The following is a 20,373-nucleotide window of genomic DNA, read 5'->3' as shown; positions in this document are numbered from 1 at the left end:
ATCTGGAGGACCCCTTGTAAGGATGAAAGATTCTGCTCTGATTATAACAATATGGGATGGAAGAATGTCTGAGAGAATACTGATATTGAAGAAAAAGGGGCTGTCCATGCATGTCAGCATGGGTGTATATGTATAGATTTATTAGAGTTCACTGGGTTAATTCGTCTTTGGCAGCAAGAGGACTGAATAGTAGATCCTTGTTTACCAGGTATAGAAGAAAAAATAATACATAGTGTAAGAGATGACCTAGGATCACAGGCAGATTTCCTTTTGTTTTTCCTTCAGTAGTATTTTATTTTTCCAAATACATATAAAACTAGTTTTCAACATTCATTTTTGTAAGATTTTGTGTCCCAAATTTTTCTCCCTTCCCCTAGCCCCAAGACATTTAGCAATCTGATATAGGTTAAACATGTGATGGATCTCTTTTAAACATATTTCCCATATTTGTTATATTGCATGTGCAGATTTTCTGATAAGATGGGAATTTTTTTTTCTGTTTACATGAATTCAAGATAACATATTTAACTGTAGAATCCTAAATTGAGACTGACATACATACCTTTTAAAGGCTCAAATACCCTCTAGGCTGTGCTTTTTAGATATTCCAAGCAATAAAATCTAGTGAAATCAATAAGCTTTTACTATTACTATGTGCCAGGCACTTTGCTAAGCACTGGGGATACAGAGGCAAAGAAATCAGCCTCTCTTCCCTACAGGTCACATAATGCAAGAGACAATGTGCAGACAAGCTAGATTGTAAATGGGAGAAATGGGAGGCACTTTAAGGGGAATCAGGAAATGCTTTTTACAAAGAGGATTTTGGCAGGCATCTGAAGGAAGTCAGAGAAGCTAGAAGGAAGCAAATGCAGTCAGACTGTGCTTTAAGAAAAGCAAGCTGATAAGTGAAATGATCAGAACCAGGAAATCATTACACACAGCAACAGCAAAATTATATGATGATCAATTCTGATGGACGTGGCTCTCAACAAATGATTCAGGCCAATTCCAATGGTCTTGTGATGAAGAGAGCCATCTACACCCAGAGAGAGAACTGTGGGGACTGAGGGGTGGATCACAATATGGTATTTTCACTCATTTTGTTATTGTTTGCACTTGGTTTTCTTATTTTTTTTTTCTTTTTGAGCTGATTTTTCTTGTGCACTGTGATATTTGTGGAAATATAGAAAGGAATTGCGCATGTTTAAAAAGATATAGCTGGACATCAGCTTGAAGAGAGGCTGCTAGTAGAAAAAAATTTTAAAAAACAAGCTGAGTGAAGAATGAACCTGAGAAAAGCAGGCAGATCAACAATGAACTAAAAACTCCAAGGGAAACAAATATCCTCCTGACTTAGCTCCTCCTAGATAAAGCAGCTAAGAATGAGGGAACTTGCCACTGAAAAGCCTATGCAGGCACCAAAAAAGCATCAGAGAAAAGGGCCACGGGTACTGAGGGTAATGCAAAGCTGCTGCCTCCTGGCCATTTGTGGTGGCTGAGACTTATTCCTCTGCTCACACCCCGTTAAGGAAGTTAAGATGAGCAAACAAGAGCAAAAGGCATTTTGTAAAGCATTTGAAAAAGGGTATGTAGTATGAGTGAGACTATTCTGGGGGGTTCTGCATCTCTGTCTCCCCCCACATGAGGCAGCACTGCTTGGGGATGGGGTGGGTAGTAGACCCAAAACAGGAGGATGAAGCCCACAGGACTAGGAGCTGAAAGGGATTCATTTCAGTCCCTTTGAAGAAACACGAGGCAGTTTGGTGTCTCCTCCTCCCCCCACCCCCATTTCACAGATCAATCAAATACTAAATAAGCTTGTGTCAAGCCTTGCACTAGATCCTGGGGAAACACAAAAGTGAAACTGCTGCTTCCATTAAGGGCATGGACCCGCTCAGTCCCACTCCTCATGATCCCGTCTGGGGGTTTTCTTGGCGAAGATTGGAGCGGTTTTCCATTTCCTCCTCCGGCGCATCTGACAGATGAGAAAACGGAGGCAAGCAGGGTTAAGCGTCCGGGGGCACACAGCCAGTGTGCGGCAGGATTTGCCCTCTGGGTTCCTGACTCTAGGTCTGACTCTATCCCCTGCCGCTGGAGCTATGGGGGGAGCCGCCTAGACCACATACGCAGTCAGGGAAACCCGTGTGATGACAGCAGTTATAAAGCGCCTTCAACTTTTCCAAGTTTACAAATGTTACTTGTTTTTCACAACCGTGTGAGGGAGGTGCCGGGCTACTTCTGTTTCACTGCGGAGGAACGGTGACTCGCCCAGGATGGCAAAGCTAGTAAGGGCAGAGGGGCTGGTGTCGCCTCGCAAAGGAGGGACCCCAACAGCTGGGGGGCGGTCCCTGCGCCCTGGGAAGCAGGGGAGGCTTGGGGCTCCAAGGAAGGGTTCCAAGAGGCACAAGGGAGGACGGCAGTCAAGAAGTCTGGGGGAGAGGAGGCGGTGACAGCCCCAAGGTCAGGCGGCATGCCTGGGGCAGAGCCCAGGGTTCCAGGGCTGGCCACAGGAAGGGACCCCTTCCAAGTCCCAGGCTCCGAGTGGTGAGGCCCCGAGGCCGGGGCGGGCTGTGGGAATGAAGGGCCCCAGAAGGGACCCCGGGTAGCTTTCACGGAGAAACACAAGGGCCCCCCCGGGGGCGGGGGGGGGGGGGGGGGGGGTCTGCACCGAGGAGCACGGTGGGGGGTTGGGGGAGGGGTAACATTGCACAAAGGCGCACTGACGCCCCAGGGTTAGGGAATGCATTGCACGGAGGCACATCTCAGGGTTGGGGGGACTTTGAATGGAGGAGCATGGGGGTCTCAAGGTTGGACGGGAACGTTGCCCAGAGGCGCACCAGGGTTCCCGTGAGGGGGAGGGGTTGCTGAGGCGCTCGGAGGTCCGAGGCCGGGTGGGGGGAGCCTTGAACGGAGGCGCGCGGGAGGCCCAGGGCAGGGGGCGCGCAGGGGATGCCGGGCAGCAAGCGTTTCCACGGAGACGCGCCCCGCGACCACAGAACGGAATGGCGCGGGGGCAGCAGGCCGTTGGGGGCCCGACTCCGCAAAGAAGGCGTCTTGGGACGGGGCCGCTAGCGGCCCGGAGTCCGGCCCCGCCCGCCGCTCGTAATGTCGACCCCGGAGATAAACGCCTCGGAGCCTCCTTCGGCTCCAACGCATAAAGTGGGCTTCGCCAAATACAGATGGGAATGCAAGCAAAGCTCCTACAACTACTTCATCAAAACCGGTTCCGGGGATTTAAAAGTGCTGTCTGTGGTGAGACCCGGCCCAGAGCTGGGGGCCAGGGGCCGAGGGGCTGGGAACCCCGGCCTGAGGGAGTCAAGCCAGAGGCCTCAGGAGACGGGGAGGCAGGCCCTCCAAATCCGGGGACTCTGTGGACAGGCCTGGGGGCGGGGCCTCGCAACCTTGGCAGTCTGTGGATAGGTGTGAGGGAGGGGCCTCTGCCCTGGAGGCGGAGCCGATCAATCTGGGAAGGTACGGATAGGACTGGGGGCGGGGCCTCGCAACCTTGGCAGTCTGTGGATAGGTGTGAGGGAGGGGCCTCTGCTCTGGAGGCGGAGCCTATCAATCTGGGAAGCTACGGATAGGACTGGGGGCGGGGACTCCGGGGACTCTGTAGATAGGTATGGAGGCGGGGCCTCGCAACCTTAGCAGCTGTCTGTGGATAGGTGCGAGGGAGGGGCCTCTGCCCTGGAGGCGGAGCCGATCAGTCTGGGAAGGTACGGATAGGACTGGGGGCGGGGCCTCGCAACCTTGGGAGTCTGTGGATAGGTGCGAAGGAGGGACCTCTGGCCTGGAGGCGGAGCCGATCAATTTGGGAGGGTGTGTAGAGGCGGGGAGTGGGGGAGGGAGGGACTCTGGTCTTGGGGCGGGGCTTCTCAGCCTAGGGACTCTATAGATAGGTCTGGAGGCGGGGCCGCTCAACCTGAGGAGTCTGTGGTTGGGACCACAGCCTGGGCATCACCGCCTTGGGAGTGTCTGCAGCCGGATGGGAAAAGAGAAGCTGCGGTGGGGGTGACAGATCCTGTGCAGGAGCCAGAAGAGACGGCTCCAGCTCCAGATCATCCCCTGGGAGAATCATTTAGGGACCTGGCTCTTTCCACTCTCTCAGACATGGGCCCCAGCTGAGAGAAATGCAAATAATCTGTCCTACTCATAACAGTTGTGGCTCCAAAACAGGATGTCGGCCTCCAGATGTGGCCTGGCTATGCAAGAGAACATGAGGATCCCTCATCCTAATGCCCCAAATAGCATTAGCTTCTCCCCTCCCTTTACTCCCAAGACAAATCTCTCCACAAACATCTTTTTCTACTGAAAGTACTACCACGGTTCTGGTTGTGAGGGATGTAGAAGACCCTTACCCAAAATGACTACTCAGAGATCACTCAGTAGAAGGCAGAAAAGTTATTTATTGAAAACCTCTGGAGGATGAGCCGTCCCATCGCAAGATAAGAAAGAGAAAGCTCGCGGTAGGAGGGCTAAAGAAGTAGTAAAGATACATAGCTTTTATACAAGAAATTACATCACAAGTAAAAGAGCATTGAGAAGGGGAGGGGGAGGCATCTAATTGGTTGTTGCTATTTGGGGAGATTGGAATGGAAGGTTTCTGTTTCCCCGAAATCTCCTGATTTCGGGGAAACAGAAAGTCAGGCTTAATCAAGCAGACAGTGGTCCAGCTAATAGAGTAAATATCGATAAATGGCAAATACCAATAAATGTCATCAGCTCAGGTTAAGTAAACATGTTTCTAGCTGGCCAAGGCTCAAGTAGATATGAGCCTGCACATATTATACAGGTCATAGGGTAAACACAGAAATAATAAAAATAAAATACAGAAAAAGAATTCATACATCCCTCTAAGTTCTTCACCTTATCTCTTTCTATTCCATACATGGTCATCTGGGTGCAACACCTGGGAGTCATCCTTGATTCCTTCCTGCAGTATCCAATCAGCTTTGTAAAGACCGCCTCACCATCTTGGATGGGTGTCCCTTTCCCTTCCCTCATACAACTCAAGTCACCTAGACTCCTAGTGTCACTCCCCCATGATTCCTTTTGTGGCTATTGCAACAACCTGCTGATGGGCTTGCCTGCTTCCCACTTCAACCATCCTCCCCTAGAGTTGTCAAAATGGTCCGAGGATGTCATCTACCTCCTCGTCCCCCTTCAGTAAACACCAGTAACTCCTTATGTCCTTCAGGGTCAAATCTAAATTCTCTGTTTGGCTTTCAGAGCCCTTAATAACCCTCTCTTCTCCCTCTCCCCCCTTTTCCAATTTCCTTACACCATACATAGACTCTTACTCTGTGATCCAGTGACACTAGCCTCCTCGATGTTCCTAGCATAAGATACTCCATTTATTTGGTGAGGGAGGGCAGGGAGAGGAGGGAAGCAATCAGGGTTTAGTGACTTACTCAGGATCACACAGCTAATAAGTGTCTGAGCTTGGATTTGAACTCAAGTCCTTCCTGCATTAAATGCTTATTTATGGGATTAAGACAAAGTCTTGAACAAGTAAATCCCATGTTGGAACATCTTCAGTGTTAACCTCGTGTCAACCTCGTGACAACCTCATGAACTCCAAATTAAGTAAAACAGACCCGTCAAAAAGGCCCTGCAAGGGCAGCTCCATGTTAGAAATGGGCATGCCCAGAGAAATCCAGGAGACACTACGATAAAACACAATATCCAAGCCACCCAATCTATCACTGAAAGTTCCATAATGTCGTTCTCACTAATCTAGCTAGACAGATTTTGATTCTCCTCCCTTCCTGTATCTTATTTTCTAGTGCACTAATTGTTCCCTGTACTCAATTGGTCAGCTGCCCCAGGCTATCCCCTATGTCTGAAATGCATTCTTGCCTCACTTACACCTCTTAGAATCTCTTCATTTCTTCAAGAGTTCACTAAGATGCCATATCCTACCTTACAAGCTTTACAAGCCCTTCCCTAGCTCTCCAAATTAAGTACTCTCTTCCTCCAGAAATTATTTTGCATTTATTTACCCACACTGTATCCCCCAGAAGAATGTAAACTCCTTGAGAGCAAAACCTATCTTTTTTCCATCTTTGTATCCTTAGCCACCAGCATCAAGCTCTGCAGATCATAAGTGAATAATAAACATTTATTGGATTAAACTGGATGTCACTCTGTAGGCTCATTTTAAGCTTGCAGTCTATTAAAAATCTTAGCTTTTTTTCTGACAATTTATCTGGCAAGCCTCTCTTTTTTTCTTGAGCAACTGATTTTTTTAAAATATATAAGATGTGCACTTTATTCCTAATAGCTTTTTGTTGTTGAATTGAATCAAAATTGATCTTGATTAAAATTCTACTCCAAAATTTCCTTATGGAGTTAGGATCCCAGAATTCTACTCCAAAATTTCCTTATGGAGTTAGGATTCCAAGGGGTGCCAAAGGAAGTGCAAGTTCTAAAAGAATCCACCAAGTGACAGACCTTTGAGGACCAGCCTAGTTAATTGTGAAGATAATCACTGCTTTGTTAGTTCCTGGATGATGAGGAGGAGAGGGGAAGAAACATTCCAACTATGGAAAAAGATGTGTTGAGGTTGTGTCAGAGAAGGGAGGGGCCAGAGGAATGAAATTACAATTGCTTGGAATATTGAAGTAAATGTCACTCCAATTTAGATTAGGACTCTATTGTCCACCATATTCCATATTTTTTGATGACTGGATAAAATCTTGACAAATTGGTAACTAAATGATGCTCTATTATTTTATATTTCAGATATTATTGATAGTGTCATTTATCTTGATGAAAGAAACCCAAACAGCCAATGTGTTCGTTCCAGTGGTCTTAATGATAGAGTCCTTCCTCTTTTTTTTCTTCATTTTTGCTAATGTCCTGGCATTCCCAAGATATTTAACAAAGCTGATCTGGCCCATTTTTGTAAGTGTTTATTTTTGTAATTTCAATTTAAGTCTTTGTGGATACATATACATAACAGACATGTAAACTTTGGGAAAATGTTCACTGAATTGAATTCAGAGGGTAATAGAACATAGGGGATGGTACTTCATCTTTTTGGTGTCCTGGGCCCCTTTGGCAGTTTGGACTACAGATTCCTTTTAAGAATAATATTTTTAAATGCACAAAATAAAGTTCTTAATTATATTGAACAATAGTTCTCAAAATGGTGTTTTTAAAAAAGTAAGAGTCATGTTAAGAACACCTGATTTAGTTCTGGGATCCCTTTTCACCTGATAAATTTTTATGTAACTCCTGAGTATTTAAGTATATAAAATAGATATATAAATCAAACATTTACTGATAACAAATTATAATTTCATGACTTCCACATTCAGTTGTGAGACTCCATATGGAGTCAAGACCCGCATCTTAAGTTGGGATCTAGTCAAATGCTCTCATTTAACAGATGAGGAAACTAGTCCCAGTTTTCTGGGTCAGTGAGTTGCCAACAGTCAAACAGGTAGTTAAATAGCAAAATGGGATTAAAAGCCAAGATTCCAAATGTGATAGTCTTACCACTATGCCATAGATTGAATTAGATCCTCTACTGTTCTATGATCTATATTGGGTTTGCTGTCCAATTTCCTTGGCTCTCTTTTCTCTATTAGAGTTGAACTCTATATGCTTTACCTATTTGTGCCCACTATACACCTCTATTCTTTTGCCCCCTGGTCATTTACTATTTTGATTCCATGTTTTAATATTTATGCCAAATGGAAAAATCCCAGAGGAAAAAGCCATAGACTGATGGATCATGAAATCATAGGTTTATATCTGGAAGGGACTAAATCTAACCTCCCTTTACAGGAAACAAAACTAATAATAATGATAATATCAAGTCTCAGGGTTTGCAACACACTTTACAAATATTATTTCAAAAGAAATTGAGTGACTTGCCTAGTTTCACATGGCTAATAAGTGCCTAAGGCAGTATTTGAACTCAAGTCTTCCTATTTCCAAGTCCAATACTATGTGGTGTTATCTACTTGCCTCAAAAGAAGGGATTTTACCAACTTTACTCTAGAGGTAAGCAGCAGAGTCAGCTAAAACTATTCACTCTTCCTTTCAGCTCAATTCTCCATCTGTTCTATTGTTCCAGTTTTACACCTAATTAGCCATGGAACTCTGTGCAAATGGGAAGCCATAAGGGTTTTAATTTTGCTCCCTATGTTCCCCTATTCTAAACTTCTTTGTTACTATTGAAGGCACCACCATCCTCCCAGTTTAAAATCTGTCATCCTTGACTCTTCACTATCTCTATCCCCCATATCCAAGCTTTGGCCAAGGATTGGCCATTCTACCTTTGTAGCTTTCCTTCTCTCCTCTTACTTTGCTCCCACCCTGGTATAGGCCCACGTCATTTCACACCTGGACTACTGCAATAGTCTGCTACCTCAAATATCTTTCCCCCATCACATCCTTGATTCAGTTGTCATATTATCTTAAAACAGATCTGACAACATCCATCTCTGTGTCTTTCTGTCGTTGTCTGTCTGTCTGTCTGTCTCTCTCTCTCTCTCTCTCTCACACACACACACACACACACACACACACACATTCGCAGAACAAAACATTTCATCTCCCAACTCTGGGCATTTTCCCTGGTTGTGTCCCTCCTCATCTCTGCTTGTTTTCCTTTAGATCCCAGCTCAAATCTCACAGGACAACTTTCTAGATCTTCCTTAATTTTGATGGAATCTATTCATCACAATGCTTGAAACTTAGTAGGTACTTTAATCAATGCTTACTGATTGAATGACTTGTATAATGGAAGAATCACTGACTTTGATTTAATAGACTATATGTGTAATTACTGACTCTACTAACAACTAGTGATATGGACAAGCCCCTTAATCCATGCGTGCCTCTGTTTATTTGTCAAATTGGAGGTTCAATTAAGTGATTTCTATAATTCAGTAGAAAGTTACCTGATCATTAAAAGTGGGATAATAATCCTTGTATTATCTATCTACTTAATAGGAATATTGTGAGAAAAGCATTTTGTAAAGTAAGTTATGATTACTAAAAAACAACAACTTTGCTTTTGGGGGGAAAATGGATTTGATTAAGAAAACAAAAGTTTTCATGAAGATAAATTAGAGGTAATATCCAATGAAAAGCTCTGGGTGGAGAGGCGATCTCCTACAGAAGGTGACATTTGAGCTATATTGAAGAAAATCAGAAGGTAGAGGTGAGGAGGGAGAATATTCCAAGAATGAGTTGGGACATGGACAGTCATGTTCAAGGAACTAAAAACAGACCAGTGTATCTAGATCAGACAGTAATTGGAGGGGAATGAATTGTAAAGAGAAAAAGGAAGGAGTCAGATTGTGAAGAGTTTTTAAATTCACACCAAACTTTTTATATGTGATCTTGGAGGTAATATAAAGCAACTAGTTATTATTGAGTTAGAGAGATGAGAAAATCAGATCTGCACTTTAGGAAAAAATATATCCGAAGATGAGCAGAGGATAGACTGGAGTAGAGAGCCCAGATATGAGATGATGAAAGGCTACAGCAGTGATGGCTGAATGAGTGGAGAGAATGGGATGTACAAGAGAGATGTCTGTCAAGGTAGAAACAAGCCTCAAAACTGACTAAAAATGTGAAGTGATTATAAAAGAGCAATCAAGGATGACCTCAAGACTAGGAGCCTGAGTGATTGGAAGATAATGGCCTCAAAGGCAAATAGGGAAACTGGAAAGAGAAATGTAGTTTGGGGAAAGATAAGTTCAATTTTGAGCCTATCAAGTTCAAGATGTCGAATCATCATTCAGTTGGAAGAACATTTACTATGGACTTACCATGAGAATTAATTCACAGAAGTTGATAATACCAAATTAGGAAGTATGGTGGAGAAGAAAAGAGGGACCAGGACAAACCCTTAAGAGAAACCCATAGTTTTAATTTTGCCTTTGTATGCTCAGTGTGTAGCTTGGTGCCCAACACATAGTTATTGAGTTGCATTGCAATCAATCCTTAGTCAACCATAGTATTTTTATGATACTCCGTCAGCATTCAGTGTTGATTATTTTTCTATTCTGCTTTTTTAGGACATGCTCAATGACTTTTTTGCATTTATATACCTTGCATATGTTGGTTTCTATTCAATAATTTACCCACCAGCCACCTTGGAGAAATTATACTGGCAAGTAGTTGTAAGTAAATTATTTTTAAGCTTCATTTCTACATTAAATTTGTATTTCAGTCCTATGGGAAAATGTCTACATTCTGTCCTGTTGTAGGAGAAGTAGCTATTTTTTGAATGGGCAGTGTGATGTTAAATTAGTGCCACTCATTTCAGCCATGTGAATAAGTTTTAAAATAAGTAAACTGTACCAGTTTCTCCTGCCCATTTCAGACCTGATAATTGGCTTCTCCAAGTGAGTTTAGGTGTTAACTCTGCATTCTTGCTAGAGAGGGGACAAAAGAAAGAAACTGATGCACATGGTAAATAGGTCCCAAAGAGATTTGTTAAAGAATTGTATTAATAACTAGCTAAAGACAGGTATAATGCTATGGACCTTCAGGAGTGGTAGGATGGCAGCTCCAAAAATGGCTTCCTAGCTTCCTTTTTTAGAAGGAAAAGCCTCATGTCTGATATGTGCCCTTCTTCGTGAGGGCTCTAGGATCCTAATTGGTGGGGAGCAAAGTGTTATCTATTGTTTCTGATGCTAGCCTACCCTTTGGGATCTTTGGCTGGAATAATTGATTGGCTGAGATAAGAATATAGAATTAGAATGTTTGCCAATTTACTATTGGTTGGCTACCTAGGGAATATAGCTGTCTTATCTATGATCCTAAGCAACGTGGGACCATTTGGGTCTAGATACTCTAATTTGTTTTTTGTTTTTTGTTGTTGTTTGTTGTTTTTTAATTATTTTTTTATATAGCTTTTTATTTACAAGATATATGCATGGGTAATTTTTTAGCATTGACAATTGCAAAACCTTTTGTTACAATTTTTCCCCTCCTTCCCTCCACTCCCTCCCCCAGATGGCAGGTTGACCAATACATGTTATATATGTTAAAGTATATGTTAAATACAATATATGTATACATATCCATACAGTTATTTTGCTGTACAAAAAGAATCAGACTTTGGTAGACTCTAATTGGTAAAATTATTATTGGAAGCTCAGGAATAAATCTCAAATGGTTTTTAGGGCAAAAGCAAAATAAAATAGGAAGTCATAAAACTACCTCAGCCCATAGAAAAGTAGATAATATGGTCCCAAGTCTTCCTAAGGAGTTCTGGAAGTATCCAGGGTACATTCTTCCATCATTGTCTCAAATGGGAATAAAAGACCTTCAAAGAAGAGAGCTCTTTTCTTTGAGATCCAATCTATAAATGATTACTCATATTTTATAGGGTAACTTAAATACACTTTCATTATATAAGGAGAAAAAATTATTAATATAGCTAGCTATAGGGGATTTAGTGTAGGGTAGAACCAAGATGGTAGAATAGTATCAGCCAAACTCTACCCCAGAACTGCTCCACACAGATAAAATGCAGCAGATCATATTCTGATCAGAAATCCAAGAAGAGAAAATTACAGCAAATCATTTTTCTAAGCCAGATTAATAAAGGGAGACAGAGGGGTCTATAGACATTGGGGACAAAGGTCTATTCAAGAACAAGGAGGGGCCCTGCTGCAAAGCCTTAGGAAGCTTAGGAAGCACAAGAGGCTTGACCTCGTACAGCATCCAGGAAAAAACAGATGCCAACTGGCAGCTCTGTCACTTACTGTGAAGTCTAAGTCCCAGATTCAAAATGAAGAGGGGACTTGTACCTACAGAGTAGCACCCCAGGGTGAGAAGTGAGCCAGTCACCAGTACCCTAGATCATGTACTGATCAAGGAACAAGCTTGGAAGCAAGCAGCAGCTGCATGGCTGGGACCCCAGGAGTAGAGTAGCATCTCATTTCCAGTCTCTTCTTTACTCCAAAGTCTGTATTGGAATAATCAGAGCAGAAATCCCAGACCAAAGAGAAGTCTGCAGTTCTGTTCCTTTGAATCAGCAGAGCTTCCTGGATATCTAAAAGTGTTTTGAGTCCAGCAACAATCTTACTAAAACACCAAATGGAGTAGGCCCACAGACTCAATTCCAGGTCAATAACTCTCAGAGCTGAAACTAAGGCCATTCAGGAGCACTGAAAGCTTACAGGGCCTGCAAGGACATTCTGAATTTCTGAAATAACACAACACTCAATTCAGGAAAAGAGAAAGCAGCAAGACTCTCAGGGACACAAGCTTGGCCCAGACATTACCTCTGGAAGGGAGCATTGACTGGCCCTAATATAAAGTACTAAGTTAGGAAATGTACTAGAAGAATTAGAAAACTGAAAAATAATCCCATCATAAAAAGCAAAACAAAAAACAAAAACTTACTCCCAAAACCTACCCAAAAAATGCTTCAAAAACAAAAAGTGAAAAAAGAAAAGCTTCAAAGTAAAACACAGATTGGCTACAAGTTCAACTAGAGTTCCTAGATGTGATTACATATTTTTTCTAATTTAAAAAGAATTTTAAGTGTTTTTATAAATAAAATGAGGGTTTTAGAAGAAAAAGTAGGAAAGGAAATGAGAGTTATGGAAGAAAGAATTGGAAACAGACTTAAGAACTTGGCATAATAGGTATAAAACTTCTTCCAAGCAAGAAACTCCCTGAAAATTAGAAAAGACATAAGATAATGAGTTCCCGAGAAGGCAAGAAGTTTTAAAACAAAGTTTAAAAGACAAGAAGAAAAAAGATCAGAAGAAAATGTAGCATAACCATAGCAGAATCAAATAATTTACATATAACAATGATATTGTAAAAAAAAAAAAAAAACTGTGGAAGATATAACTATGATCAACAAAACGACCAACTACAATTTCAAAAAACTTATAACACAAGCTATCCCCTTTCAGACACTTCCCCCCATTGCCTTACCAAAAAATACTTATAGGGTTATATCAGTTTTGGGGGGCTAATAGACATGGATGCTTCTAAATGTCAAGAAATGGGAGGGGAAATATGTTGGTACCACTGTGAATGACTAAAATAACGGCAGTACTTTTCTTTGCAGGGACTCATACTTTCTGTTGCCTTCTTGTCTATACTAGATGTTATTTTACAAGGCCGGCATTTTTTGGATTGGAGGACAAAAACTGGAATAAAGTACAAAAGTGACTCTGCAACCAGATCGAAGTCTCTGGACACTTAAAATCTCATAAAAAGCACAAATATGTATCATTTTTCTTTTTACTAGGATGATTTTCTTTTCCACTAAAATTCCCATTTTGACATTTTCATGGCAAAGCGCTTTCCCAAAAAATAAAGAATGTATAAAAGTCTTTCCCAGAGGAATACCAATTTTAGCCTTACCAAATACAGTTCTCTTCTAATACCTCACCTTGGCATAGACAGGAATAGTCCTGGGTTCTCTGAGGCCAAAACAGCAGAATTCATTTTAAGTGCTTTATAAATGATTCTTGTCTACCTGCCTGCAGGCTCTACCAGATTGAGGCAGTCTTGAATTTGGGCCTGGTAATACCACATCTGTCATCAAGACACAAGACCTGCTGTTCAGAAGTACGTAACACTATGATAGCTTCAGGATAACAGAAATTTGGTTCACAGTAATTCACTGGAACATTTGCCGAGTCAAAAATTGTGACCTGTATTAGGGGATGGGAGGCCTAAACTCAAGGGATCAGATCCTTGAAGAACTGAAATATCAAATAAAAAAATTCAGCTGGAAGAATCTTTTGGTTTCTTATAGGACATATTTTGTACTCATTTATTAACCTTAATTGTCAGACCTTGGAAGGGATCTTAGAATATAGAACACAAACCATTAAGATAGATAAACCATTGGTTAATTTGATTTTTTAAAAAGACCAAAGTATCAGAAGTATCAGATGAAAAGGGTGAATTTACAAAGAAACTATCATTAGGAAATTGTCCCTAATTACATGCCAATATATCTGAATCTAAGCAAAATTGACAAATATTTACAAAAATATAACTTGTTCAGATTAATAGAAGAAATAGAATATATAACTTCATATGGAATCTACAGCTAGTATTTAAATTTTTTTGCATTATTTGGGGAACATGGTTTATTTTTGCTGTTTTAGTTCTTCCTGGTTTAGGTAACACCATATTTGTGGCCCAAAAGTAATTTGGAAGGACTCATTCACCTATTTTTTCAAATAGTTTCTATAGTATTGGAATTGTTCTTTAAATGTTTGGAGTTCATTTGTGAACCTAGCTGATCCTGGAAATTTTTTCTGACGAGTTTATTGATGGCTTGTTCAATTTTTTTTTTTCTAAGATGAAGTTATACCAAGATAAGACCAAAATGAGTACATGATTTACACACAAAGGGTGAATAAGAAAATGAGGAGAGCAAGGAATAGTTTACCTGTCAGATCAATGGTAAAGGGAGGAATTTAAGATGAAACAAGAGAGCATTACAAAATGTAAAATGGATAATTTTGAATTGTTAAATTTAAAAGGTTTTGCATCAAGTCAATGCAGCCAAGATTAGAAGGGAAGCAGAAATGTGAGAAAAAATTTTTATAGCCAGTGTCTCTGATAAAGGCCTCATTTCTCAACTATATAGAGATTTGAATCAAATTTATAAGAATATGAATCATTCCCCAGTTGATAAATGGTCAAAGGATAAGTACAGGCAGTTTTCTGATTAAAAAATCAAAGCTGTCTATAGATACATTTTTTAAAATGCTATAAATCATTGATCAGAGAAATGCAAATTAATACAACCATTTTAGAGAAAAAGAGGTAGAAGGGAAAGAAAATTTGGAACTCAAAATTATTACCAAAATGTATGTTAGAATATCTAAAACAATGTTAGAACTGGGGGGGGTGGGGAACTTTAGAACACTGAATATTTGGTCATAGAATATAGAAATAGAAGGAATTTTAGAACAACACAAAATGGCAGAAAATTAGAATAGTAGACCACATACAGAACATAGAATGGTAGAATTTGAAAGGATTTTGGGACTACATAAAATGTTAGGACATAGAACACACACAGAATGGTAAAACATAGAATGATGGACAGAGAATTCTATGTTCTCTAAAACATAGAATCTTTTAGAGTAGATTGTAAAGTGTAAATGGATCTTAAAATACAGAATATTAGATTATAAGATATAAAATGTTAGAACATAGGATGGTAAAGCACAGAATATTAGAGAAAGAATCTGGAAAAACATTCAACCAAATAAATGTAGAGCCACAAAAAGACATTAGAACATAAGATATATTATTAACACAACATGGAAATTCATAAAGAGAAAGAACCTAAGACTGCCCTTAAAATGTTATTTAAAAAAAAAAAAAAAAAAACTCCGAGAAATCATTTAGTCCAATGTCACACATTTTATAGAAAAGGAAACTGAGACTCAAGGAAAGGAATTTAACCTAGTGCAATGTTATCCAGGCAGAACCAAGGGTAAATTTTAAATCTGACTCTTTGAGAAGTCACCATTCAGTAAACTGTGATCTATGTCCAAATAACAATAGTAAAACTTATATCAGGACAGCTAATTGGTATAGTGGATAGAGCACCAGCCCTGAAGTCAGGAAGACCTGAGTTCAAATCTGACCTCAGACATTTACTACTTCCTAACTCTGTGACCCTGGGCAAATCACTTACCCCAATTGCATTAGCCAAAAAAAAAAAAAAAAAAATCAATTTAATTGACAAAGTTCTAACGAAAGACTTTGAGGTTGTAAGTCAGGCACTTCACTTGAAGTATTTCCCAAATATTCTGATAACTGACCATCATTCATTAATTCTACAAATATTTATCTAGTTCAACTAAAGTGCATTAACACCATGCTAATTACTGTGTGAGAGATGTAAACAAAATATAATTCTTGGGCTCACAATCTAGTAAATTTATGAACATTTTGAGACTTCCCAAGGTCTTCCTCTCTGCCACATTTTCTATCTTCTTCCATGTCCCCACATTCCTTATTACAATAACAGGCAACTGAGTGTCTATAAGACTTAGAATCAAGAATATTTAACTTCTTCTGGAAAGTCCTCCATGAACTCAAGCAAAATGAAATGTGTACAAAGTAATAGCAATTTTATAGAATGGTCAACTGGGAATTTGCTGTTCTCAGCAGTGCAATGATCCATGACTATTCTGAAGGGCTTATCCATATTATCCATACCCAGGGAAAGAACTGATTGTCTCTGAAAACAGATTGAAGTATACTTTTAAAAATTTTATTTTCGAGGGGTTTTTGAGGAAAATCTATATTTTCTTTCACAACATGACTTTTATAGAAATGTTTTATATAATGTTTTTGTATATTCACAGGTGTCTTAATGGAGGGTGGGAGTGAGGAGGACGAGAGAGAATCGAAAACTCAAAGTTTAAAAACAAATGTAAAAGAATTGTTTTTCATATAACTGAGGAAAATAAAAATATTAAATATTTTAATGCCTAGGCTTTGAATCTAGCCTCAGATGCTTACAAGTTAAGTGACCCTAAGCCCAAGTCACCTATCCTCTTGAAGCCTGTTTCCTTGCCTGTAATTTTTGTTTTTTAAATCAGGTTTTCTTTGTAATTCTATGTCTTAAAAACATGACTCTGAGAATGGCTTCTCCAGACTGTCAAAAAGTCCAGGATGTTAAAGTTTTAGGATCTTAGGTGTAGACAATATTGTCTACATATTTTAAAACCCTAATCATGTCTGTTAAATGACATATTGAAATAGAAGTATTTACTTCCCTTATTCATGTTGAAATAGGATAGGGAAAGATATGAGATTTATATATTGATGTGCAGAGGTTCAAATTTCCAGATTACCATATTGAAGTTTGGAGGGAGACTTTAGGTGGGGATGAGATGAGAGAAATGATTGTCATTGGAGCTGGACTTGTTTGATCACTATATGAAAAATTGGAAGTTGACTTTGGAATTAAAACTTATAGGCTCCCATGAGATACCCCTGAGCTTTGCTACAGTGAAGTGATGTAGTAGAGAGAGCTGGGTCTGGAACTCAGGAAGTTGTGAGTTCAAATCTGGTCTCAAACATTTATTAGCAAGTCACTTAACCACTGTCTGCCTCAGCTTCAATTATAAAATAAAGGTAATAATAGCACCCACCTACATCCCTAAGATGAATATGAGGATTAAATGAAATGATATTTGTAAAATGTTTAGCACAGTTCCTGGCACATAGTAGATGCTGAATCAATGTTTATTTCTTTTTCTCTATTCCTGTACCAGGAGGTAAACCTGATTGGCTGAAATGGCAGCTGTGGGCAATGCTGTTGAACAGACCAGCAACAGACACTGCCAAACTCTTTTCAGCAATGAGATGATTCAGGCCAATTCCAAAAGATTTGTGATATAGAGAACCATGGAGACTTCTGTCTATGGGGGCTGAATATAGTCACAACATAGTATTTCTACCTTTTTTGTTGTTTGCCACAAAGTGGGGAAGATTTATTCCCCCCCCCCCCATTTCTTTTTCCCTGCTTTTTTTGTCATGGTCCTTAATCCAAATGTGGCATCCTCCCTCCTCTTCCCTTCCCTCTCCCCCTTCCTGCCATGCACACTGAGCACACATGTGTCCATTCAATTCTTTTCCAAAGATCTGTGGGTATGGTGATTCAGGAATTTCCTTCCATTTCCATCCCCATCAAAAAGAAAAACAAATCTAAAGTTAAGATTTTCACCCAGTTACAAGTACATGAAAAGAATTAATCAACAAGCAAAATGAAATGGAACATTACTCAAAATGTCTAATATAAGGAGCAGGTAGGTGGCTCAGTGGATAGAATGCCAGCTCAGGAGTTCAAATCCAACCTCAAACCTTTGACATGTATTAGCTGTTAACCCTGATTTCCTTACCCCCTAAAAAAAAGTTTTATGTAAACTGTCATCTACAAATAGCTTTAGAGCCCCATTCCTCTCTCTGGTCACAACTCCTGTTATTCACAAGATGCTCAGACAGAGGAGCTGGGTTAAATCCTGTCTTATATACTTTGGGAGAGATACTAAGCAAGTCACTTGTTATTTTGGGGAGGTAGAGTTTCCTAATTTTAAAACATAAATTATTCCTACTAGGAGTTTTCTAATCCAAGGCATTTCCTAACCTCTTTGGTGACCTATGGGGAAACCTTAAGATTTTAAGGAGGTTATGCTATGTATGCAACAGAAAAGCTGAGGCTGAGAAGAAGGGGCTCATGGACAGATCACTAGACTGGAGTTGGGAAGACCTGTAATGGGCTGAGTCTTGAGTTGATGCACTGAGGTCCCAAGCACATGAGGCTAAATAGTAATTGGACTATACTCTATTAATATACATGATTGGATAAAGAATGGTCCCTGCCCACTCTCTGTGCAAGTCCTGATGTGTTGTATAGGAAATGATAATTTTGGTGGGTGGAGGCACAGGGGCAAGAAGAGAGGCTGGGAGAGATTGCTGGCTGGGTTCTATTCTGGTGGCTGCTGGTCTCATAGCTTCTGGTCTAGCTAGCTTCTTGACTCAGTTCTCTTTTACCTCTGATCCCCTTCTACCTCTGATTCTTCATCATCTCTGCTAAGAATAAAGATTGACGATCTTCCCCTAACCTGAATTCCTGACTCCAGATGATTTTAAAATACGCGGTCATCACAAAGACCTAAGAAAAGCCTCAGACTTTTCCTAGCTGTATGATCCTGAACAAGTCACTTAATCTCTATCTGCCTCAGTTTCCATGGAGATAAATATAGCACAACAGTTTGTTATGATAAAATGTCTACAAATTGCTTAGCATGGTTTCTGGCACCTAGAAGGCATGTAATATGTGCTTGTTGCTCACCTTGTGGGCAATTTACCCTTTCACTGTCATCCCAGGCACAGGAAATGGTTCAGACTGTCATTATTTAAGCAACCCATATGTCGTTCCTCTGAAAACTATTCCACATCCTGCCTACCTGCCTGGTCCCCAGATCTGAACACATTCCCTCCTCACCTTTGCTTATAGAAACCCTAATTTCTCTCAAGTCCTAGCTTAACTGACATGTCTACACAAGGGCTACACTTGATTTGTCTCTATTGATAATGTCCTCCTCTCTCCTCATATACACATCAGAAATTACCTTAGACACCTTATACCTTATACACTTAGAAATTACCTTATTTTCTGTATATTTTACATTTATTTCTCTGTTCACAAATGATTCCCTCCAATAGAATATAGGCTCTAGAAGGACAGATGTAGAGGGCTGGAACTATGCCCTGAGATAGGGACTGCGGAGAACTTGAGGCTAACTATTGATTGGACAATACTCTATGGGCATATGCTTGGAAAATGGTCCTTTCCACTATCCTGTGCTGGCTCAATGATTGGTGTATAGAGGATTGTAGGAGAGACTAGGGGGTGGAGAAAAGCTAGCCAGGGACACACTCTCAGAGGGAGATAAGGGAGAAGGCCCTTGTGGAGATTCTGCCTCCATCCTCTTCATTTCTACCCCTAAAGACCAAGAATAAAGACAGACTTTTGCTTATCCTGACTCTGGCTGATTCTAAGGTATCCTGGGTGCTGGCGCAGTCGTTACATTTGGCACTCAAGTGGGGGAACTAAGGACCCTAATTTCACTAAAGAAGTCTCCGGTGACCAGGAAACAGGGTGAATATGTAAATAGACAAACAGGGAACTTAACTTTATTAAGGGCTAAACTAGTAACCTTTTCTAGCTACAATGGAGCAGATATTGGGAAAAGATCCAGCCCCAGTCCCAGCCCCAGCCCCAGCCCCATACCCACCCCTGCCCCAAGCAGACACTATAGAAAGCATGCTTAAGCTGATCAAGGGACAAAGATTAATTGTAACTTGGTTGCAGATGGCTAGATTGTTATGTACATTAGAATGCATGTCCCCTTGGTTCTTAAAGGAAGAAGAGATAGGACTGGATAATTGGAAGCTGGTAGGAGAGCAATTATGCAAATACTACAATGATTCAATTTCCAAGGAGACATTCTATACATACAACATAATACAATTGGCCTTTAAAAATTCTGCTAGTTATGGAAGAAAGAAAAATTCTAAAAATGGCCAGATGAGGAAGTGTGAGGAAAATGAGGAGGACAAAGGAGGGATTAACAGTGATATCACCAGAGGACATGAGGAGTTGAATGAGAATGAAGGGCATGGTGAAGGGAGTGGTGATTCTCACTCTCACAGAGCAGCTTCAACCCCACCTACACCAGAACTGGTTCTTGACATGCCCCCATCAACTTCACCTTCCTGGGTGGAGGGGGAAGGAGTAGTGGGAGGAGCTGTGACACCACCAGCACCACCCCCCCCTCCCCCCCAGCAATCACCCCCTCCTATAACTAGATTGCAAAAGGTAGTAGT

The 20,373-nt window shown here is 40.7% G+C and overlaps 1 protein-coding gene across 1 annotated transcript; it reads left to right on the top strand.

The window, feature by feature from the left end:
* Window positions 1-2,973: 2,973 nt before the first annotated feature.
* On the top strand, window positions 2,974-13,735 carry CMTM2 (CKLF like MARVEL transmembrane domain containing 2). The gene is made up of 4 exons (XM_031950329.1): window positions 2,974-3,252; window positions 6,745-6,906; window positions 10,041-10,145; window positions 13,061-13,735. Exons 1-4 carry the CDS (start codon window positions 3,106-3,108, stop codon window positions 13,196-13,198), a joined length of 552 nt encoding a protein of 183 aa, XP_031806189.1. The 5' UTR covers window positions 2,974-3,105; the 3' UTR covers window positions 13,199-13,735.
* The last annotated feature ends 6,638 nt before the right edge of the window (window positions 13,736-20,373 follow it).

This window comes from Sarcophilus harrisii, chromosome 2 (genome assembly GCF_902635505.1).
Source record: "Sarcophilus harrisii chromosome 2, mSarHar1.11, whole genome shotgun sequence".
NCBI classification, from domain to species: Eukaryota; Metazoa; Chordata; class Mammalia; order Dasyuromorphia; family Dasyuridae; genus Sarcophilus; species Sarcophilus harrisii.
Note: the sequence above shows the minus strand (reverse complement) of the source record. Positions and strands in the feature narration are given on the sequence as shown.

Coding starts and splice junctions, on each gene's coding strand:
- CMTM2 (XM_031950329.1), top strand. CDS start 3,106: ATGTCGACCCCGGAGATAAACGCCTCGGAGCCTCCTTCGGCTCCAACG. Junction 3,253..6,744: donor ATTTAAAAGTGCTGTCTGTG/GTGAGACCCGGC, acceptor TTTATATTTCAG/ATATTATTGATAGTGTCATT. Junction 10,146..13,060: donor AATTATACTGGCAAGTAGTT/GTAAGTAAATTA, acceptor TTTTCTTTGCAG/GGACTCATACTTTCTGTTGC.